The sequence below is a fragment of the Megalopta genalis genome, chromosome 7 (assembly GCF_051020955.1).
Source record: "Megalopta genalis isolate 19385.01 chromosome 7, iyMegGena1_principal, whole genome shotgun sequence".
Classification (NCBI taxonomy): Eukaryota; Metazoa; Arthropoda; class Insecta; order Hymenoptera; family Halictidae; genus Megalopta; species Megalopta genalis.
The window spans coordinates 13,569,585-13,594,702 of NC_135019.1; the positions used below are offsets into that span (position 1 = coordinate 13,569,585).

General features: G+C 44.8%; 1 protein-coding gene across 1 annotated transcript in view; it reads left to right on the forward strand.

Moving 5' to 3' along the window:
* Positions 1-25,118, forward strand: part of kon (chondroitin sulfate proteoglycan 4-like protein) — a 94,684-nt gene that overhangs the window by 19,623 nt on the left and 49,943 nt on the right. Inside the window, exon 3 of the mRNA XM_033472714.2 lies at positions 19,101-19,264. Within this exon, the coding sequence (XP_033328605.2) occupies positions 19,101-19,264 (164 nt within the window). The remainder of the gene's footprint in view (positions 1-19,100; positions 19,265-25,118) is intronic.

Here is a 25,118-nt window from a genome sequence, read left to right on the forward strand (position 1 = left end):
GCTTGGACATATGGAATTGAACCTGTTGGAACAATACTAGCAGTTTGGTAGTAATTATTACTAGTAATAATTGCGAGTAATAATTACCAGTAATTATTTGGAAACGCGATATATGAAAGGGACCGATAGCAAACGATGTGCCGGAATGATTCTCTGCGATAAAACAATTCGGCGTAGTGAAGATTTGCGTGTACTTCGAACACTTGCAGTTTCCATGAATCTCGCGATCACTTGAAATCCGACATTACGCCAGTGATAACAATGAACTGCAAACATGAAACAGTGTACTATAATTGTAGCGAGCATGAAAAGCGGCAGATGTAAACGCGTTTATTTCCCATTACCATAAAGATTGCTCATTACGGGCGAACGGTTAATAAAAGCTGATGGCCGCCGGTTGAATTTCTATTGGCAATCGTTTGCTGTTTATTTGCCGATTTCTTGGCGCCTTGCAAAGGTTTTCCTTCGGTGTTGCGCGGGTTTTGTTGCGCTTGTCGCCGGATCGAGCGAAAACCGCGGAAAACCGGGTCTCCGTCGGCGAAGGAGAAAGATATTATTCTGCAGTTTCAACGAAGCTCGTATACCGAAATGGGACAGAAATAATTCATGCAGCCACTGACTCCACAACTTTTATTATATCGCCGTAAAATATCGCTATCTCCTTTCATTAACCGTGCAGAGTCCGTGCAGGCCGTGCAGAGTCCGTGCAGGCCGTGCAGATTATCGAGCACGCCGGTCACGAAAGAGTATGTTGTTCGTAGATTACGGATTTTTATACACGCGCAGCGTTTTGAAACTTTCTTCAACGTTAACGAGCTCTCCGCTCGATATTTCGCCGCGAGCGATCGTTCTCGAAAAAAGAAAATGTTGCCCTTATCACGGTTTTCTTCGAGTTTAACCCCTTGCCGTGCTTTGACCAATCTGACTCGCGACAGAGATTTCTAGCAATACCCTGTTAATTATGAAATGTTATTCCGTTCTTTTTAGTCGGAATAATATTTTGCCCTCTTGCCACGAGTATTTAAGTACTTAAGTAAATGTAGGCAAACGCGACAAACATAAATTTTCTTTTTCTTCTAAGAAATTTTATTTCTTGGAATATTTAAAATAATCGTAGAGGCTTCTAGTTAAAAACGCACTTTAACCTTGAACACACTTATGGTACTATAATACAATAATGGCACGCGAAGCTATCTAACAAGAATGGAGATTGCGATCGTTATGGTCACGCGTATATGTATAAACGTGTATAAGTAATTAGTAATATATGATTATGTATAAGTAATTATAAGTAATTAGCACGGTCGATAAATGTTGCGATTAGTATCATGTTTCAGCAATGATTACAATTGGAAAGGTGTGCTCATCGTTGTAACTCGGAAGAAAATGATACGGCGAGGGGTTAATCTTTCCGAAGACGAAAACTCGCATGCGCGTCGCTCTTCGGATCTCGAAACCGTTTGCTTTCCGTAAAATGTTTGTCAGAGACAGGTGTTCGAACGGAGGAAAGCGAATGTTATTTTCGCTGTAGGTTTACTTTGGAGATTAAATACCGGGACTAGAAAAAATATTGAGCTATCGGAAAAGTTGGAACTCTTTTTTTTCGAGTTTTTCAACCGGACCGCGCGGAGATTCCACGCCCGCGGAACAATGCCGCCTATCCGCAAGATGGCGAGGGATTATCCGTCGGAATGCCGCACATTTGTTTTCATTCTATTATCGGAAAGGTTTAAAATAAAGCTTCCGATAAACGCTCCGGAAGAGTTTGAAACTCTCGCGGCGACACAATGGTATTCAATTCGAACTCGAAAGGACCGAGTAATTGCCGCAAAGTGGCGCGGAATGAAATCCGGGGTACATAATCGGCGCAGGCCATATTTTCCTGCACCCTCGCGTTCGTTAATCAACGGCGGCCCACCGTTATCGCAATTCCTTGCGTGCCGTTGCTGAACTTAAAACTAGAACTGCCGGAGCGGTCGAAACGACGAAGTCGTCGACAACGATCAACCGAGACCGCCGTTTCCAAAATCTTGCAATTTTTCTCAAAAATCTGGGAAACCAACTTTTAGTGCTCGATGATGCCAGATGTTAACCAGTTAGCTGACGCGACCTCCTCGAAAAGCGTGCACGTAAAATGTGTCGCAATATGTAAATGATTGTAGCGACGACTAGCGCGGCATAGCATGTACGCACTCTGTTCACACTGTATACAATTTTTTCATAATAATTATTTCTGTTTTCTATTTGTTCGTTTTATTGTCCTGCAAATATTAAAAAAAAAATTACAAACATACTTTAGTTTCCATTAAAATTGCAATTTACACCGCAAATTCCCCCGCGCGACGAGTACACTTGTCCTAACACGAAATATCGTCATTGTTCCTTCGTGACAAGCATACTAGTCGAGAACAGTTGCGCAATTGGTTAAGAGGCAACGGGAAAGCTAACACAAAATAAATGTAAGACAATAAACGAGCGTTTAACTTGCGAGCGGAAAATAGCGAGCAGTGGTAAAATAAATTGAGAACACAAGAGGAGAACTTCTTTCGGTGAAATTAGCGTGTACAAGGAGAACGATAGCGTCACTTCGACATCGGGAACGTCGAGCAGAGGATCCACCTCGCCGTAAAATAGACTTCTGCCAGCGGGTTCGCCAAATATTTCCGTGAGTGCGCGTCGCGTCGCGTCGCGTCGTCTCGTCAGCATCGCAGGACGGTCGTTCGTAGAAACGTCCGAAAAAAGGAGCGGGCAGAAGAGGCAAAGAAACCTCGGAATGGTCTTTCGCGGGATCCTGTCGTCGGTGGGACGAGAAACCGGGCGAACTTTTTAAGCAAGCACCGAAATAATGAATTTCCACGGCGAAACTAAATTACCTCTCGGCGAACGATCGCGAGGCGCCTCGATCCGCGCTTGATCCACGTTCGCCGGCCCCGGTGTTTTCATTTCGCCGGCGATTCTGAAATTGTTGATTCAACCTATCGCGCGGGAAATAAATGAGGAAAGCAGATTCGGCACGGTCCAGGTCGTGTATTTCCGCCTGATTTTTAATTAGATTCGTATCAATCACCGGCCGGCGAAAGTATCGAGCGGCGGGGACCAGTAAATATCGAGAGGATAATTACAAAATCAACTTCTGACCGATTGACGACGAACAGCCGAAATAAATCGAACCGGAAAGGATTAATGTAGTAATACGAGACGCGGTTGCACCCGGCGCGGTGGGCTGAGCGCATCCGGTGCATCGCGGGTGCAGGAACCCGGCAGATATGCGCTCTCGATCATCTGTAATTGCGACGATACAGCCTCGCGATACCGCGCGCCATTTATTCTTCACAATGTCGTCTTTCCGTTTCACCTCTGCGCCCCGATGCACATGCACACATGCACGTTGCACATGCACCGGGACAGCAGATAGAGTCCGGATTTAACGATCCACCGCGGCGGAACGCATGCCAATTTATACGGCGGTATAGATCGGAACATGTTTCCCTTGAACGACGATAAAAACCGGACAGCGAAAACGAAAGAAACGACCGGAAACCGCCAACGCGACGGTTTCGTTGAAACGACGGCCTCTCATTCTCTCTCTCTCTCTCTCTCTCTCTCTCTCTCACGCTCTCTCTCTCTCTCTCCCTCTCTTTCTCCCTCTCTCTCTCTTCACCCGATAAAAGTCCCGACACCGCTTCGGGTCGAATAAAAAAATATTAGATCACCGATCGACGGCTCGTGCGTCTCTTGTCGGAGTCGATCATCGACGGCGTTGCGCGGCTGCTAATTAATCCGTGTCGATTTCGCGCGGCTCGACTCGATGGCCGACCGATAGCGATACCAACAATCGGGTTATCGATCGCGAAGAACCTGCCTTTTTAAAACGTTACACGGACGTGTATCGTGTTCTCGTCTAACCAACGATCGTAGGTAGTAATTAGCAGGTCCGGTTGCGCATTCGCTGTATAAAGTCTCCTTCCTCGGCACGCAAGTTGTTGCTTGGTTTCTCCGATGATTGTTCGGATATCGGTGGGCGGAGCTGATCGTAATTGTGGTTGCAATTAAATGTGCATTCTCCGCATACGTTTAGACCGCGCCGTGCTCAAACCGTTCATCGAAACGATCCGTTTCGAGATGTTCGTTCTCGAGTCGTTAAACACATTCTTCTCCAATCCGGTGTTCTTAACCTACCAAGCATTAATTCACGGCTCCGTAAGTCTTCAATTCTTACGATTCTTACGTTTCTTCTTCGATTCAGATTCTTACGAACTAAAAAACGACAAGATCGAACTCGGACCTTTTTATCACAATGTATGCTTTAAGAAATTGATTAAATCATTCATTATGGAAGAGTCGTTATAATTCCAACAATTGTAAAACAGAACATCCGGAAACCGATCATTTCGAGAAGCGCGGTAGATTTAACGTTAAATCGTTCCTACACCAGGTGTCTTTCATTTATGCGACAGATTTGAAAACGCAAATGCAACTCGGTCGTACAGTGTCCCACTTAGTCTCTGTCGCAAGTTATATTTTTCTTTCCTGTGTTCGTTTGATTTACAAAGATAGCGGTAGAATGGCAGCGAATTCGTACAATACTTCAACATGAATTTACCATAGGTCTCGAGGCAGCAGAAGCTGCACACAACATGCATTTTGCAGTTGATCTTTGAAACTACGAATTTACCTTTGAATGCATTTTTCAACAACCGCGGTCGAGTGTGTTGTCTTGGGCGCGTACTTTGATGTACCGAACGACCATGTACCAGACTTCAAAGTAACAAACTTCGATGTAACGAACTTCAACGTACCCAGACCTCGAATGTACCGAACTTCCGACCACTTACTCCCAAATGAGACCGTCGAAAAAGCTGATTTGCCGGCTGTACCGCGACGACATATGTAATCACGTTCATAGAAGGCGCTTAGCGGGAGCGTGGGATCGCGAGGACCTGATCCGGGGGACAAAGGAGTCGGCTCTTTTCAGCAAAGCCGTCTGATCCGCGGCGATACTTTTGTGCAGCAGTGCGACTGCATAAACATCCGCATAGTCGGCACCGGGAATCAGGGTCGGCAGCGTTGCGTGAACGTTGTTTCTGTATCGATACGGTCGCGTCGAGCTTTTCAGATCGAACGTCAAGCTTCGTTGGACCGTGAGAAGGAATAGGAAGGCGGGGGTAGCGGAGGAGGGCCAGGGTAATCAGTTTTTCATTCGGCCAGCCAATCCGTCGTTCAGCGGGCATATCGAGCGTCCATGATCGGATTACATCGAGTAGAAATCTTTCGGCGGAGGCTCGAAAACAAACAGGGATTACCTTTTTCGCAAATTTATCGGTACCGATTCTACATAAACCGTTCCTGATTCCACCTCCTCCTCTGCTCGCGTCCCCTCCTCCCGTCGTCTGCCCCCCCCCCCCACACGCGTCCCGTGTTCCAGCGATGCTCGAGCGTCGAGTGCAATCCAGACGAACGTCGAAATACCGCGGTGGAAATAGGCACCGGCAACGCGAGTATAATCAATTCCCCCTTTATCTCGCGTTCCATTTCTCTAATCCATCATTTCGTTCGCAAATTAATGCCGCGCGCTCTCCGGTAGCGGCACGGTGCGGAACGCGTTCCAAGAGAGAAACAGAGAAAGAGAGAGAGGGAGAGAGGGAGAGAGAGAGAAATAGAAAACCACCCCTTACACGCTCGACGGGGTTTTCCAGCGAAAAGGCGGCCACCAGCCAGATTGTGTTAATTAAACGCGGACCCCGCGTCGGCTTAATGGACGAATCGACGCGCCACGCAGCTTCGCCTCGCGTTGGCGAGAAGCGAAAATCTGGGCTCGCCCCCGGCCAAATATTCGGCCGTCGCACGTCGATCGCGGCATAATCGCCGACGCGAAGCCCGCTCCACCGCCTTACTAATGCGCGCCGATTTCGCGCGGCCGGAACACAGGAATCGCCCGCGGTCACTCGAATCAGCTCGGCGATTTTAATTTACCGATTGCAATCCAGTCGCCACGAAAATCTCCACGCCGCTGTCTCCGAAAATCTTTCTACCATTATGCACTTCGATGTCGTACCTACAACATCGAAGTCTCAAATATTTCGCAATTTTTCACGTTTATTTCCCAATATTTTACAATTGTTTGTCAACAATTTTCGTATATTTGCGTAAAATTTACTCGACTACGGCATTGTTACCAAATGACTAGAAAAAACAGCAAAATGTAAACACGTTCGAAAAGAATTTAATCGCATCGCTATTTTCAATTCAGTTTATCGAGATTATTAAAAGAACAAATATATTCTTATCTCATTTCTCTTTCTTACAATCGAGTTAAAAAGTTTTTATTTTGCACGAAGATCCGCAGTATATTTATAACACAGTCAATTTGGGGTTTCTACCCAAAAATCTATGTGGAGATAGTAGGTTTTGGAAACTATTCTACTTATTACTAAACGTAATTGCTAAACCGTAATCGCACGGCGAAGTCGTAAACCGTAATCCTTAAGCCGTGTTCGTTATATTATAATTCCGAATCGTAAACCGTAATTGTGGTCATGTTCGTATCCGTGTTCGTAATCGTAATCGTAATCGTGGTCGTAATCGTATTCGTGAGCATGATCGTAATTTGCATGTCGACGTTCGTCGCGTTCTGCCTCGTGCTCTGCGAGCGGCTCCTTTCATCGGCGCGCTGGCCAAACGTTACGAATCTTCTTTCGAATTTCGTTTCGTTCGACCAGCGTCCGACGACCGCCGATCATCCTAGCAGCGCCCGACTCTAGCCGATCGTCCTAGCAGCGGCCGACGACGGCCGATCGCCCTAGCAGCGGCCGACGCCCGCCGATCGTTCTAACAACACTAAACGCCCAGCGCCCGTCGATCGTTCTAGCAGCACTAAACGCCCGACAATCGTCCTTGCAGCGTTGCCAGTTTAGATCGCGACGCTCACGTACGCACGCACACGTACGCCGCATGGGGTAAACACAAGAGAATTAATGAGAGGTTTAACGCGAGCACCGATCGGCTGTGTGGTAATTTCGGTGGTCGCTCCGAAATCGTAACGCGCTCGCGGACTCTCCGGTCGTCAACCTTCGACTCCTGCATCTATGATGGTATAATATAAATGATTAAAAATTATTAATATCGATTATTAAATTCTATACGATATTAATAGAAATTGCCACTAACGAATGATTCGAACCGCGCATTCGTTTCGTATTGTTGCGTCGTACCTCTTTGGCGCGATGATGCGCAACAGCAACACGATACGGAGATAGGAATCGAATGAATAGGAAGCCTTGCAGGACGAATTTCATCAATGGAAAAAGAACAAACGGGAGAGGACATATTGCCCGCGCGTTTCAATTTGCTAGCGATTTTTAACGGTCTTCCATCGCTTCCGTTTTCGCTTATCGGAGAACGTTATTACAACGAGCGACTTCGTGACCCAACAGCGAGCTCGAATTTCGCAGAATTTGCAATAATGGCGTGCCGCAGGAAGGGAGCCGCGGAGTTTAGCAAGACGTTCGAACGGCCCCGGCGTTACGGGGCACTTGCACGACGAGCTAGGTTACGCGAACGACTCCCGCCCTCTATATACGTGTGCGTTTTCTGCGTCGGTTGGTAGTAAATCGCGGAAGTGGGATACGGAACCGGTGGTTGAGGCTTTACGAGTTAGGCAACAAAGGTGAGAGAAGGATCCCGGCCGCGTTGTTTTACGTTTAACCAACCGTCGAGTGGAAACGAAGGAACGCTCGTACTTGCGAACGTCATAACGAAAACGTAGGCAATTGTTTCGAATTTGTTACCCGATGCTGCTGCTGCTGCTGCTGCTTCGTTTCACTTTTTTCTTTCTTTTTTTTTTGCTGTTCGTTTGCGGTACCGCCGGCCGTAATACAAGGTTACTAACGAGCCAGAAGCGAGCGCCAGGATTCGCCGAGAATGTTTGGCCAAAGTTTAACCGTGCGGTCCACCGATCCTAACGCATCGTCGGCTCTGGCCGCGCGCGCTTTTCCATGAACAGAGTTCTCGAAAAAAGCAATTACGAAACTTCCATAATGATCATCTGGGGAGAACTGAAAAATAGTGGACCCGCGCTCGCGACCGCACCTGCGAACGCCTCGAAGGGAAACGCTCCCGCGACCCGGCCGCGTCGTTGAATATTATTTAATCGACGTTCTGCTAGCAGACCGCATCGAACGATCCCCAATTACGGCGAATCGCTCGCTAGGAAAGTAGTTGCCGCAATTATCGAACTTCCCGGAGAGATTCCGACCGGTGGTCCCGAATGCTCCGAGGATAGATCGACTTTAAGGTATCCTGTTTCTTTTTTACCCAGTTCAGGGGATCCTCGATATCCTCGCCGAGTCGCGTTTAACTCGGCAAACTGGAAAACTGGAGGAGATTTTCATCCCTCGAGTCATCTGTTTACCGACGGATACTAAATTATCATCGTTCGAATCGTTTGTTTCCAGAAGCTCTACAATTTTTAGACATCCCGCAATTTTCTGGTCGATTCTTTTTTTTCGGTTGGACATCGTCGCTTTTTTAACGGATATCGCATTGTATTTTCACAAGTTTCGCAATTTATTTTAACGACAGGATCATTTGGTGGGCTGCGAAATTGTTGCGTCGGGTCCCATCATTTTTCTGCGGGCTTTAAAGTGTACACAATAAATTCGACAATTTTTCTAGATGTCACTATTTTCATAAGTTTATGGGACGCGCAGTTTCTACGTCTTTTTTATAGGCTCTAAAGTGATTGTAACAGGTCCTACAAATTTCTGCCGGCTTTAACACGTCTGTAACGAGTCACATAATTTTTTTATTTGCTCCAAAATGGTTTTCTGGATCCGACGATGTTTCCATGGAGTCTAGGAATATTTTCAGCGAATTCGAACGTATCCTAACGGACTCCGAGCGTCGTGCGAATGCTGTTAATTGTACGGGGAATTTCGGGAAGAATCTCTCGGGTCCCGGGACCGCTAATGAAGCGTTAATGTAGACACTGGCCATCAAAGACTGATCGCTAATCCGCAAGATGTCCCGTCGCGCTATGCCAGACGCGCCAGGAATTTTCGAACGCGTTCGACCGTCAATGAGACGTCGCGTCGCGCCGTTTGCGTTGCTTGCCCTGCCAAAGGGATTGGTTTTGCTTTTGTGGAAGTTCCACCTTTTCACGTTCAGCTCTTTAACCCCGCTCGTGTAAAACCCCCGTTCGAGTGAATTTGCCGCGATAACAAAGCTTTGCTTGCCGTCGCATTCCCCGATGCGGAAATATAGGAATTAATGTAATACCGAACCGTTTATATCGCTGCATTAATGTCTTAATTGGATGTCAACTTTCATTCTGTTCCACGCAGCGAGCATTATCATTAATGCGACGATTACGCGAACACCGCGCGATGATCAAACAATCTGTTTTTACGAAGAACCGCCGCGGCATTATTGTTAATTACGCTAAATATCTGTTCTGTTTCCGTGATAATGGGTCGGATCTGAATGCACCTCGTTCTTACGCAACCTTGAATAGCCTGTCTGCTCATTGTGGTTCGTACAATGAAAGTTCTGGCCAATAAAGACGTTGTTTTAGCGACGATAATTAAAAGCCTCGGTTGCGTCTTCGCGCTCCTGTCCGGGGGCCTTTCACCGATGGCGCATTTTCTCTGGCCTGTCTCATAATCTCGATCGCGTTCCGCGAGGGGCATTTATCATTTTGATCGCTTCTGTACGAGCCTGACAATCGTAAAGATTCAGATCTGCCAACTGCATATTTCACCCATAAAACTTCTATTTTGTTAAACCGAGGATCGTACCGCTGGCCGCGCATGCTTTATTGGTCCGATCTAAAGGATGATACCATGGGAACTTATAGCTCGTCTATAAAACTCTGATTTTATCGCAAACACGGTTCTAAAACTGCGAATACTTTGTGGAATCGATTCTGTGCAAGACTATAACGATGCCCTGACCTGTGGAAGTTTCATTTCATTAAGACTGGCGTTTCAGTACCGTGGTTATTTTATGGGCTTGGTCAAACAGCCAAAGCGCTAAAAACCCAGAATCCTAGGATCGTTTGATCCGTTTAACCGGGTGCGCCGCGATAGAAAATGCCGGAACCGTGAACAAATTTTAACCCTTTCAACTCGAGTTTTCTCTATCGAGTTACTTTTCCGCTGGAGATCGACAATACCAAGCTGGGAATAACTACGTGTAAATTTTCGAAACTGTGCAACGATCTCGAAAATTGGAACTTACGTGTTCCATCGGTTTTTTTCTGTAACCCTTTAAATGCGAGGCCATGTTTGTCATATTGAACATTGCCAAGTTTGACGAAATGCACGGACTTTGTCAAATCTTTTTCGGAGATTCGATTTATAATCGAATGAAATTCGATCATTGCCTTGCAATTTAAAAAAACGGAAAACCGGCTGCGATCTTTTTTCGCAAAGTTACATCACTTTAAAGCGAACCTTGCATTTCATCGATAACTCCATGAAAAATCATCGTACGATAATGAAATTTTTCTTTAAATTCCCGTGCACATTCCCGTGCATAAATAAATAAATTACAGCTTGAAACCTGTACTTTAAGATAATGATTCTGGATTTGAAGTTTGACGCACCCTAATCACTGTAAACCATTGAGTTATGGTCGGTCAAAGTTGGCCAATTTTTATCCGAAATTTGTCTACGCTGTAATTTTTACAATGCTAATTTTGAGCAGTGTACATAGACATATAATATCTAGACATATATTAATAAATATATATTATATTATATTATAATATATAGACAGTATATAGACTTATCGCGAGCTGGCGGACACTGTAAAAATTTGCCGGCTCAGTGGCGCAGGCTGGGCGACGACGAAGTTCGGGCAGCACGTTTCCACGAGTAGTCAGTAAATCGGGACATCTGACGTCGGATCGTTAAGGAGGCCGTTTATCGGCGAGAGGCGGGTTCGGTCGATCTGCCCCGAGGCCGCCGCGCCGCGGCGTTTCAACCGTTTCAGTTCCCCATTATCTCGGTAATTAGCGACCGATGAACACTTCCGATAGCAGATTTTCAGCAGGTAATTGGATAAGAGCCGCGACACCGTTATTTCTAGGCCAGCACCCTTGCCGATAAACGGGAACCGCGAAAATAATGAACGCCGCGCCGCGCAGCGGTAACGGTACCGGTTACCGAAAGACACCGGATGCCCCGGGGCCAGTCTATGGCTCCACGCGATCGAATCACGTCGACGCTTCCCGCGATCCGATCTGCCCCGAACGCGTGTTTACCCTCGCTGGGGGTCGCGCACATCAACGCGCCACCCGTCGTCCCGTGCATACGCAAATATTATAATTTCTATGCTAATACTAATAGGGTGACGTCACCGACCGAAGACACGTTGCGGTATTGCTACCGGTCACGTTATCGCGCGTCAGCACCGACCATCCTTCGCAGTAGCAGTCCTTGGAGGAACAATTACTTTTCGGGAAATTATTATGCCCTAAAAAGGGAAATAGACAAATCAATTCCCCACCGTTCCATTTTTTACGTTCTTTGTTTATATCCGGTGAAATATTGAGGTAACAAAATATGTATATTTGTATAGATTGTTTCTTATTTTATTTATTTATATTTATCTCATTTTATCTTTTGCAGTATGCATTACTACAAAATTTAATGGAAATAATATTTCATTATTTTCGAAAATCATATTATTATTAAGAAAATGAAACTTCAAATGCCTTTTTCTTTAACCGTTTGAGTCCAAAGCAGCGCGATCGCGTTGTTCAGACCTTGTGTCGCGATCAAACTTTAGTGACGCACGTACACCGCATAGCTGCCTTTTTTTCATTTTTTTTTCTTTTCGTTTTGTTTGGCAATTTTGACGAGCGCTCTCTCTATCACGCCGCTTGGTTCTCTCACTTGTCTCAATTAAGACAAGCGCTATCACGCTGTTCGGCATTTATCGAGCGTGTTTTCTGAATAATCCCTGGGACTCGAACGGTTAAACTTTATTATTTCGATATATGGATCGTTTATTTTGAAAGTGGTGCAAGTCCACTTTCTTTCGTTTCGAGAAAATTGAATGTTAGCAGATCTGACAATTAAAAGATATAGGTTAATTGTGTGAAGTCTGGGAATGTTTGTACTAATTTATCAATACGTAATTTGATTATATAAATTTCTTTCAGGCGAATTTAACTAAAATAATATACAATTTCCAGGCTGCAAATGGACTTACACCACTTTCATAATTAGTCAATTGTAAATATTTAATATCAATTTTGAAATAACAAATATTATTTAAAATATATCTCATATTAATCCAATTTTGTTTATAAATAATAACAAGAAATAAAATAGGATTAGCATTTTTTATTTTGAACGCTAATTATATTTATATATTGTTAAACTTAACACAAGATATTGGTATTATTAATTATTTATGCTCTTCGTGTGGCAGTGTTTTGAAATATGCATGATGCACAGGAGGTATATAAGGTAATAGCTGCTGCATATCCTTGTATTTTTCGTATGTAATAGGCTTGGCATCGTGATGGAAATTGGACTTACACCACTTTCAATAATCAATGGTTATGCAATTTCTTTTACCGGCCAATTTTAAATTAAACAAAGCATTGGCATTTTTTAAGATATTAAATACTAACTAGTTATAAACAAAAAGTTTACACTAAATTAAGTATAAATTACGTCACATCTCATTTTTTAAAAAAAAAGGACTTACACCACTTTCAAAATAAACGGTCCATATCTCGGTATTGCATTAGAGCAGCGAAATGTCTCAATGAACCCTCCTGAAGCTTTTCCGTGATGCGTTAGGCTCGTACGACTGGCAATGGCGAACGCGCGAACCCATCCCCTGTTTTTCCCGACCGATGGCCGATCGATTGTTCAGATTCGTCCGTAGAATGAATCGTCGGGATCGGTTACATCGGCACGCGAACCACGTACGAACAGAAAGTTAAGTTCCAGGTTAAGTCGTCGGAACGAAGTACCGGAGGTTTCTTCCCTCCGGCGAGGCGAGGCGGCACCATGGACCGCGCAGCCCCCCGTTACGACCGCTCCTGGAATCCTGTGATTAGTTTCCACGGTGTAGTCATACTTTTTCCCCCAAGTTTCTCAATCCTCCGAGAGAGAAACATTTGACCGCGTCCCGACAATCGGAATCGCCGGGACAAACGACGATTTTCACGACAGCAGTTGCACGACGACCCGGCGTGAATCCCGTCGTTCACGTTTATTATTCGTGCTTACAATTATACAACTCGCCCTCATCGCGAACCTCTTTTTTCCTGCCGGAATTATGGTCGCATCGACGGTCCGGCTGTTTGCGACAACTCGGAAGACCCGAGGTTCACTGAACCGATAAATACTCGGCCCGCAGTCTTTTCTATATGCAAATCGGTTCAACTCGCTGGCCGAACGTAACGAAGTCGAGATGGCAATTTATATTTCAATTAGGAGAATTTCGCTGTTTTATGCGAAATCGGCGGTAGTAGTTTTGACGATCGAGGTTTATTACGGAAATACGGAAAAGAACGTCCATTTTCGAGCGTTACTTCTAAATTTCGCGGCACTTATATTGTTTGCACCAGATTGCCATATGTTAGGTCTACCGGAAAGTTCTGTCCGATAGCGTCACTTCAAGTTTCAATCCATATGCACATGTTAATTTGAGACATATACGACTATCTCTCCTTATCATTGCATTTACACACACATTTAGTCTCATGTCATTATTAACAGCGTGATTTTCTTCCTTCTCTTCACTTTCCTTTCTTTCTATTCCTGTTGAGGTTTCTAGACGCATCGATGGCTGAGCTATTTTTCAATTGGATCTAGTTAGGATTGCTGGAAATTAGAGTAAATTCCCCTTGATTTGCGCTCAGATTGTGCACAAAAGTGGACAATTTGGGAAGAGGAGGTACGATTATTAGAGCCTTGCGGTTCATTTTTATAATTACCGATTGTCAACAACTATGAGAACGAGCTGCGAGGTCTCGAATAATCGTATTTCTTTTTCCTAAATTGTCCATTTCTGGGTAAAATATGAGCGTCAATTGAGGGTCAATTAGGGAGAATTTGCTGTAGGTACTCGATGGTGTGCTCGACGTGCTTCCGATTTCACTTTTCACTTTTTAAACTGTCAATCATTCGGGACAAATGGAAATTGTAATCGTATTATTGCACAGTTTATATTAGGTCTACCGAAAAGTTCTGTCCGATAGTGTCACTTCAAGTTTCAATCCATATGCACATGTTGATTTGAGACATATACGGCTATCTATCTTTATCATTACATTTACACGCATGTACTCTCCTAAATAAACTGAAACAAAGATGTCTCATGTCATTATTAAGTGAGACGCGATCGTGAAAACATGGCTACCGACGATAATGCCAGACCACATGCTGCTTTGGCGACTCGTCAGAAAATCGCGGAGCTAGGCTGGGAAATTCTGTCGCATCCGCCATACTCCCCAGACCTAGCACCCTCCGATTATCACTTGTTTCTCTCTTTGCAAAACTTTTTACAGGGAAAAGATTCAAAACTGAAGCTGATGTCAACCAAGCACTAGTTGAGTTCTTCGCCTCTAAAAATAAATCATTTTTTAAAAATGGCATTTACAAGTTGCCATCGCGCTGGCAAGAAGTCGTAAGTAACGGTGGAAAGTATATTCTACAATAAATATTATTAAGTGTATGAAAATTGTGTTATATTTCAATTAAAAAACGGACAGAACTTTCCGGTAGACCTAATATTATTTGACATTTGACAAGCACAATCATTGAAAATGAAGAGATGTTCGATTCAACAACGCCTGATCATTGTCAAAAATGTATTACAAACTTGGTGAAAGCAGAAGTTGCAAGAAAATTTCGTACAGAATATGAAAGAGAAAACTGTCCATCGAACATGCAGATCAAAAGAATAATTTAAAAAATTTGAAGTAAGTGGTTCACTCGCAGATAAAGTTGGCGAACAACATGATCGTAGTGTTTTCTTCGTGGCTATTCAAGTGTACCGTTTGATCGCGAAGCGTGCAAGAAATACGATCAACGATATAGATCCGAGGGAAATTCGCAACAAGCAAGCGAGATCGACGGACGTTATTCGCGGTAGATGATATAATCCGATTGCGCCGGGAAAGCCGGTGAAAAATCACGTAAAATTTGCACGTTCGGAAACGGCGCGGCGATCGGACGCCTCCGTGGATGTCGGGGCCGTTAATGTCTTCCAGGCAGGGCCCCGGAACGGTATGGCTCGCGGAGGATCCTCCCGAAGTGAGATAGCCGGAGAAAAAGGGGATTGTTCGCGCCTAATGACCCGCACGGTTATTCCACGTACTCGAACGCGTTCTTAGATCATTTACACGCCGCTGGGAAATAAACTCCACGGAGAAGTTTGCTGGTGGCCGAAGGCGCTGCTAAAGAGAGAGAGAGAGGGAGGGAGAGAAAGAGAGAGAGAGAGAGAGAGAAGAGCGTGTTCCGATTTCTCGGTACAATTTGATGCGAGATCTCTCCTTCACCGGTCGTTTGAAGGAGTTGAAGTCGCTCATTCATCGGTCTCGCCGGGCTTTTCAATCGCCTTCTTCTCCGCGATTCTTTTTTTCCCTGCGCCTTCGCTTCCTCTTCGTCCCGTTCGCGATACCGCCGCCGGTTTTACACTCTCACTGGTTCCGAGATCCGCATCCGCTAATGAAAGATATTGTGATTCCGTAACGATCGCCATCGATTCGAAATTGTACCTCGCTCGACCGCGCATCTTGCCGATTGTTCTGCGCTTCGGTGCATCGGTTGACAACGATGAACGCGGCCACATAGACTAACGAGCTCGATGCTTTTCAGGGACAACCACTCTTCGGCGAATAACAGAAAATCATTACCGTTTCTTGCTGTAAATTCAAATGTAACCGAATCGACGAGCGAGAAGACGACCGCTCGTGTAACAGTACGTTCAACTCTTCGCAGTCGGTGCCAATTTAACTCGAAATCCAAAATAGCTTTTCCGATCTATAGTATTTCCATTGTGTATAAACCAGTGCATTATATATATATAATATAAATTATTATAATACTATATATATATTATTTAGTATATATATAATATATAATATAATATTATTATATATTAATATTTAATATTATTTTATTATTAATTTAATTTAATTATATTATTAATATTATTATATTAATATATATATAATATAAAATGCATATATATGAATTTTGCGACTCGTGCAACAATTACACTTTTAACAGATTTTTAAATATAAACAAAAATTCGATAATATTACAATTATTTTGAAACGTGATGTAACAGTTTTTAGCGGTGTCTCGGAGTCGCTGCGCGACTGCGAAGGGTTAATCAGATTCGACGCTGGATTAAATCTTTATTGATCTTTACGGTAGCCTTGTATTCGTACAGATCAATTATTTATTGTGAATATTTAAGCAAGGTCGTGTTTAGCATCGTTTGGAATAGAGATCTTTCAATATATCGAAACATGGTCGCGTTTAGTAGCATCGTAGCGACGTAGAACCATCGGCACCTTGACTCGAATAAAGCAGAGATCGGCGAGGGGAAGCTATAAATTCAGTTTACCGAAATTCTCGCGCAATTTGCCAGCAGAGCGTGGAAAGGGCGTTAAGGATGGCCGGGCGTCAACTATCGAGGCAGCCCGGTATCTTTTTTCGGACGGTCGATAGCTCGCAGAACACGGCGAAGCAGGCGCCGTAAATTACAAAGGCGGGTAGTTGATTTGACAATGCGCGCGGCGGAACGTTAACAACGGGGAATGTTTGATGGGCTTGTACGAGAGCGCGGCTCTGGAACTGTCGTCGCGCGGTATGTAATTCGTGCGGGAGGCAGGCGCGTTCATTAGAGGCAAGGAATTGCGGAAAAATGCGCGCGACCGCGAGGTCCCCCCGCGCCCCTGGCCCCTCGCAAAGGTAAGCAAATAAGGAGGCAGGCGAGCTCTCGCTCCGCCGCGGCGCGCCGTTATGGAGACACACGTAGGATTCGTTTCCGGATGCTCGCGTCCGTCCTCTGCGGTTAACGCGGCTCGTTTATCAAAGCCTTCGCCGCCCTGTTACGCGGAACAGCGCTAAAATTCATCTCGGGCTGCTCCGACAGCCCGCAGGTATGGCGCCAAATTACCTGTTTTCTGTATCACCGACGGCACGTGGCGTCGCACGCCTTGCCATAAGACATCGATGCTCCAAACGAAATGTTACCGTGCCTCCAACCGTATCCTGGACGTTAAACCCTTTCAGCGGGAATTACATACACCGGTCGCATAAACGCATTCCCTGCGCTAAACACGACAACCGTTTCAACCGTTTAATAGTCGCGTGTGTGCATAACTCGGCGTTAATAAAAAATTGTCCTCTCACATTTTGTGGATAGGGTCGATTACTGTGCTCTCCTCCGGGTTAACCGTGGCCTCGCAATAATTTTACTCGTATTTAAAAATAACGTTATCGAATTGAAGATACTGATTTTTTTGGAATTTTTGACCGATCGGCGTCTTTGGTTTGTTTTCGGGCATAATTAACTGCATATTTATCGAATAAGATGTATGGAATTGTTCGATTCAAAAATAAATAAAATAAAAGTCTACAAAAAAAATTGTTTTTCAAAAGTAAAAAAAATACAGGAATAAAAAACATTTAATACCTCTTATTCGATCAATATAGAGCTAATTATGGCCGTAAATAAACCAAAGGCACAGCAATTGGTCACCCTACAGTAATCGGCTACATTTTCCTAGTATAACAGGTGAATAAGGAATATATTGATATCGGGAGACTATCGCGAAACTATTCTCATAGTATTCTTTACACGCCATTTTAATTCATCGTAGAACAAAGCGTTTGTAATGCTAGAAAAACAGCAACGTTAAGCCTGTTTTTTACCAGCGGCTGTCGAAACCAGAAAACTCGGAATTTTTTGGAGCCGTGAGTGGTGGCGGACACTTCAAAAACGGCAGAAATACAACTCCGTGCCACCGAGGTGCGCGAATATCGTGCAAAACTTACTATTGCGCTCGGTGTACAGGCAAATAAAACACGCCGTTCGAGCCGAAACCATTGTGTTGCAGTTACAGAATCGTCGGTATGCAAACGTAAAGCTGTAGGTATTTCGTAGGGTTTACAAAAAAATCCGATCTACGACGGAATTAATTAGAGCAGAAAAGCTCATCTTTCGAATTACAGGAATCTCGTGGACGCGCGTTGTGCGTTCAAAGGATAAATGGACATCGCAGCGAAAATGGCAAGTTTTAAGTAAATTGGACGGCCGCTTTTTCAGACATCGTGTCATCCAATTAGAAAAATGTCGTTCGGTCGTGGACGCGTTTAAAATTTCAACGGACGGTATCAAAGTGCACGAGCGGCGCACGGAGACCTACGGAACTGCCAATATTTCGGCTTTATTTACAATACTTCGAAATTGCACGAGCACGGGGTTTCATAAAGCTGCGCGAAAAATGCGAGTAGCACTTTGAAGCCGCGTCGAGATGGAGAGCTCTTCGGAGAATCTTGGATTTCGGTGTGCGACGAGGACTTTGGCCGGCGGAGAACGGCGCGGCGCGGCGCCGGAATCGATAGGACCTTAAGGGTGCCGTCCTGGATGGCTCGAGGGATACTGTAAGAACGCCGTGAGCGTCCCATGAAAATTCCGATCACCCCGTTCCGCTGAATTTTTAAGTAACAGCTCCGATCGGATTTCGAGCGCGCGATACTCATTATCTTTCGGCGCGATCGCGATCGCCGTGAGGAAACAGGAATTCGGGGAAATTCTAATCCCATCTGGTCGCTCGTTATTTAAAGGATCTGCGCCGCCTTGAAACCTCGCGATTACTCCTTCTTCTTTTTTCGTTTGGAAAGTGGGCACGGCAAAAGGTCTCGTTACTTTACGCGCGGTCGGGCGACGCGACGCTTCAAAGGGACGAGCAAACCTGTATTTCACGCGTCGATGGCCCTGATGCGCGAGAGAATGCGAGAGAAAATGAGAATGTGTGTGTGTGTGTGTGTGTGTGTATGAAAGAGAAGGAGAGAAACCGCACGGAAGGAACAATAAATTTTTGAAATTTATTGCAGTGTCGTTCTACGGGGCGAGCTACATTCATCTCCCGGTCCAAGAAGCCAAGGGTGCGACCGATATCAGCTTCCGGTTCCGAACTCATCTCGCGGACGCTATGCTGCTGTTGGCCGCCGGCAAGACGGATTACTGCCTGATCAAACTCGAAGCCGGCAGATTGAAGGTTCGTTTGCCCCCAATGCTTGCTTCTATTAATAGGCTTTCTGTTTTCGGGGCCCGGCTTGGTCGTTAACCAACCGCACGTGACGCGCCACCAAGCCGGGACCGACTTGGATCGATCGCGATCCAACGATCCTGCGATACTTCCACCGTCGCGTCTCTCTTAGACCGCGAATATCTTGAGAGATCGCTTGCTGGATTGCTGTACGCGAAATCATTTACCTTCTGTACTTCATCTTTGTTGAGCGGTAGCAGTTTTCGTGAAACTGTTCGGACTGAGACGTCGATATAAATTCAAGCGGTTTTGATTTCATTCGCTTCAATTGTTGAACCTATTTCTATTTTACTCCGGTGTCTGGATAGTGAACTATGAAAATTCAGATTCGCAGCTACGATTTATTCGTCGCTGTGCAATCTCTTTGAAAATTGTGCACATTATTGTGATTATACACTTTAATGACATATAATATGTAATTCAGTAAGGATATCAGGGTATATATATCTTTTTTAATCAATCAGCTGTTTTTGACGAGTACACTCGTCAAGAAATGGCAACAATTTCTGTTATGACGAGTATACTCATCATGGAGAAATGGCGATAACAAAAAAATTTTTTGTTATGGCCAGTATACTCGTCAAAAGCAGAGTTAACTGGTTAATAAAGTGGCTACAAATCTTTCAAGTTTTATATTCATATTTTACTTTGAATATAATGTAGCCTCCTGATATTTTGCTTTTAATTACAGAATCGCATACGCTTTTGTGAAACCGAACGTTTCGTGTGCAGCAATCTAGCAAAATGAACGAAACCGAAGAAAAGTTGCATTATAAAATAACTATGAGAAGAATCTACGTACGCTATACATTTCGCTGCGTTTAAAGATTCCGAAGAGTTTCGAAAATCTTGCCAACATCCAGCGGAGATAACGAAATTTTTGAAGATCGGTCGTTGAATGCTCGACCTTGATCTTCGAAGTTAGTCTCGCGCAAACGAAATTTCCTGAAGCAACGACAAGCTGCGCGTTCATTGGTCGCGTCGTTGCCCTAAGCTCTCTGTCTGCTTCGGGTAGCTTCTGCAACGCTGTGCTCCAGTTTGAACTCGCGAAGTAACTCTATTCGTAAATTGCAGTTGCTCGTATTCGAAATGTACTGATTCAAATTCCGGCAAACAATGCGGCGAAGTGACTCGGTCACCGTGCAAGACGAAATTTTCTCGTCGCGGCGGTTGAATAAAGACAATAGCCGCAATCGCCTGCAATATGGAAAAAAAGTGGAAGAGGAATTTCCTGAATCTGACGTTCGGGGAATAACGGGAATTTCCATTACGTTTCCCAAGGAGACACGCGGGTGCATTGATGTGTGATTCTACATGCACATAATCATTTAGATAAACGAGCGAAATGAATAAATATGGCTGCAGCTATAACTGGGTCAAAACGAGTCCGCCGTCTGCTATAAGAGGGTCAAAGCGAAAAGACCATGCTCGCGCGGAACGTCTCGAGCGGGAATTCGTTCGGCTGGAATTCGCAATTTTTTTCATCCTCGAAAACCGCCGGCTTTCAGAACTAGATGAAAAAAGTAATTACTATATGTATAACACAGATGTTTGCATGCTCGAATCCCGTTCGGGCACAGGAATAAGTGGAACATTTATTACAGCAAAATTTCTCGCGGAGAGAGATACCGTGATATTTCTTAAACGTTTGCTCGCAGTTTAAAAATCTACGCACGTCGTAAATGCAAGAATGCCTACAGTCCAGTAATCACGAAACGCCACGGTTGAAAGACAGTGTCCCTAAAACGAAATATTGTGGCCACCGGCTGGTCTTTCAAAGACGGACCCATTGTAAGGGCTGCGTTTTCGTGCGAAGTAGCGCGCGCTGCCTCTTCTTTATATTGTAAAACATACAGACACTCGAGACATTTAAATAACATTCTTGTCGTCTTTGAAATACTACGACGCGTCTGCTAGAGAGAGAGAGAGAGAAATTCTTACTATTATAATTTGTATAGTTCTTTGAAACGTACCCTTTGCACACGTTATCGTCTCGTATCGGAAAATTTCTCGTCGCAAAAATCTCGAACAGAATCCTTAAATATTGTAACATTATTTTAATTACTATCGCGAATATTATTAATTCCTTTTACACCAAAATCAAATTCCATTACTTTCTTGCCAATATTTGATCATTGGATTAAATCTCAGCATACAATCGGTACAAATTTTCTCCCTCCAGATAATGTAAAAGCTTTTAAAAAAATTATTTTAAAACCTCTTTCTCCATAATATGTGTTGAAATGTGAATATTTTTGATATGCTTTATACCGAGATAACATCTCATTATTTTGTTGTCAATCTTTTAGTATTATAGTAAGATCAGAAGAGAAGCACAAATCATTGTAACCATGAAAATAGTCACAAGGGGAAGGATTGACCTTGCAGAACTACGAATTTAAGTAGAACCAGACAATCGTGGTCAGACAATGCACCGAGTCGACTATGTATCTCGAAAATAGTGCCATCTAGAAAAAGTTTCGTTTTCCATGCGATTTTGCTGAAAGAATCGCAAGGGTGCAAGATTTCTACCATTACCCCGTGTCACAGAGTTTGCGAAGCTTTTTTTCGGCAGCTCGATTGCCGAATCGAATGACCATTTTCGAGTGGCTTCTTTGAGTGGCGTCTTTGGAGTGTAACGAGCCTCGGCCACTGGAGAGCCGTATGATCAGCCCTCTCGGTGCTCGAATATCGGTTAACACTTATCGATGCGTATAAATCTTGATCCTGCTGCTAGTTACCGAGTCGTGGAGCCGCGCTCGCGAAGAAATTAGAGTCGCTTTGATACGTGGAAAGGGGTCGAGCGGGCGAGCTGCGGTTAAAGCACGCGACAACGAGTGCTCTAAAAAAGGAGAGAAAAGTGGAAAGTCGAGAGAGAGAGAAAGAGAGAGAGAGAGAGAGAGAGAGAGAAAGGGAGAAAGAGCGAGGGAGAGAGGGGGAGGTAGAGAAAGAGACGATTTCACGCACACGTGTAACGACGACATTCCGCCGGGCGGTTTTATAACTTCGATAAAAACCGTGTCTTGATTTTAACAACGTCACGTCGTTGCGCCGTTTTATTCGAGCCATTAAAACTCCGCGAGTAAAAGCATCTTATTTATGTGCGCCGTTGCCCCGGCGAAGGACCGCCGTGGGATGTGGGGAATGGTCGGGGGTGGCGAAGGGAAGCTAGGGGGTTGATCGATGCGTTTCATTTTACTAGAGAAAATCGAGTTTATCGAGAGAGCGGAAAGCCCGGAATGAAAGGAACGCTCGGCCGGATCGAATCGGATCGGCGTAACCCGTTCGTTCCGTTCTACCCCGGGCCTGTTTGTTTCATTAAATTGAAAGGCAGTCATAAAATTTATTCGCGGCGAGGTTAACGGCACCCTTTGATTCAGCGCGAGGCAATCTCGCGGTGTTAAGAGTTCCCTCGTAAATCACCGATCCGCGCGCTCCCGCATCTACCGCGGCGGCGAACCGTCAACCCAATAATAATGAGCTTCGCCGTGGCACCGTTGTTGTAGAAAATGAACGGGCTTGTGATGCGATACTCATCCGCCGCTAGACCGGCGCGGCGGACGTCTTTCGGGCTCACGAAACTTTCGATCTTGCACCCTTGAACGGCCTCCGACAAGACCCCCGTAATCCAACTTCCTCTGGGAAACTCGCAGCCCGTCAAACTTGCAACTTTTCTCGGCTTCCGCTTGTTTCGAACCTTAGACGTAAGGACGATGCTCTCGAGCGCGCTCTTAGGAAGACGGATTTTTTTTCATTCATTTTCAGGCGAATACTTGATCCATTGTACACCTAAATCAGGGCCCTCCGATTCGGTTAAATCGGCTGGTTTTGCTTTTGCGTTACGCGATGGTAACTTTCTATTTTCTGCATTAGGATTTTAGTATAGATTCGGTGCTTAAAGCGAATTATTAATTTTTCCTTCTAGACACTAGAATCTAGAGGGTCTTTTTGATCGGGTTCCGTACAAGGGGGTTCAAAGAGACGGTTGGTCTGGTTAATCAATTTTTAAGCGAATATTTTATGCATTGAGGAACTAGATTGTGACTTTCTGATTTAGTCAGACTATCAAGTCTTTCTTCCAGAGAGATTTTGATAGGGTTTTGAATAAGAGATTTAATCTCAAAACAGATCTGCCTTTACACTCGTTTGAAAAAATTGTTGTTCTAGTTAACCAATCTTTGCTTGCATATTTTTTCATTAACGAGCTTCATATTACTCTTTCAGTTATGTACTTTCAAGATTGTAAATCAGGGATGCATCTCTAAAATATAGAAAAGATGAATATTTTTTGAACTAGATAAAAATCAGTGCTCCTTCAAATTATATTATTATGAAGCAACCGTCGGGCAATGCGAAGAAACTAAAGCAAAGTGCAAGAAACTATGCAAAGAAAACTAAAGAACATCTTTATACATAAAAATGGGTTAACATCGAATAAGGAAGCTTGCTAAAAGAGTTCAGAATTCCTGTACCTTATCGAAGCAAATAGCTCTAAAGTATGTACGATTAGAAGCCCGAACAATTTGCAAAAGTTTTCCCAAAATTCTCGTCTTCGCAGATGCAGTTCGAACAGCAAACATGTCGGATCACTTTCACCCGTTCGCGATTCCCAATAAAGAGACCGCCACGGTATGAAATATTGTCCGAAGAATTCTCATGTAACTTTCATAAAAGCCGACGTATGCGGTGAACCCTTACGAGTTCCCTTCGATTTCGATAGGGCAACGAGCCGGGCTCGGGCAGTTTGAAAAATAAAATTATGGTAAAATCGGGATCCGGCGTTGGCCCGGCGCGGCGTGGAGGATCGCCTCGCGGGGACTGTTGGATCTCGCTTCGGGCTCGGTCGAAACGCGACGATACAGAGGAACGGGGGGGTTTAGAGAGGGAGGGAGAAAGCCCTGGATCGATATTCGCCGATTCTCTCTCGGTTGTCGCTCGTCTCAAAAATAAAACGCCATCGGACCGGACAGCAGCAGCGGCACACGGTGGCTGCTCGTTGGGTCGTCAGTCGGATCAGGTCGGGGTCGTTCGGGGGCCGGGCCGAGTATTTTTAATTGAATTAAACATGACGTGTTCAAATTTAACTTTCGCGGTGGCGCACGAAATAAAACATTGCAATTTAGTTGGCGCCCGTGCCGGCCGATCTCTCGATGGTTTTTCATTCGGTTCGCGCGGCTCGCGAAAAATGTATTCCCCGTGTTCATTTACATTGGACATCGGTGCGCGATTGAAGCCCCGCTTGTCGGACATACGCGAAATTGTCCGCGTTAGCTCATCGCGCTTGTAAAAACGAATAATAGCGGTATCGATTCCGCTTAAATACGCGTCGCGTTGTTCCGACAACGATCCCGCTATCCCTCTCGCACGCCTCTCTGCCGATCAACAGCCGGCGGCGTTCAAAACACCGTTTTGTCACGTATTAACTCGGGACCGTGTCCCTTCTACCGTTGACTTTTGCTCGTCGCCGCGCGCTTCCCAACGAACCACGGCAAACAACGCGCTATGCCAGCCAAACACGAAAAAGTCCGCGATGCTGATCGACCACCCTGCCAGAAACGCGACAATCTCTGCCGGCAAGATACGCCGCGGGGCCCCCGCTGAAACACTGCCGGATCAACCTCGGCCGCTAAAGTACATGTTCATCGAACGGTGAAACACAGATCTCGTTAACTCTTTACGTCCCGGAGATACTTTAACCCTTAAGTGATCGGGCGGTTTACGACGCGCGATTTCTATCCTCGGATTTAGTATGGTCGCTGGAACGGCGCTACTTATCTATCGTTAGGCGGAGATGCAACCGTCG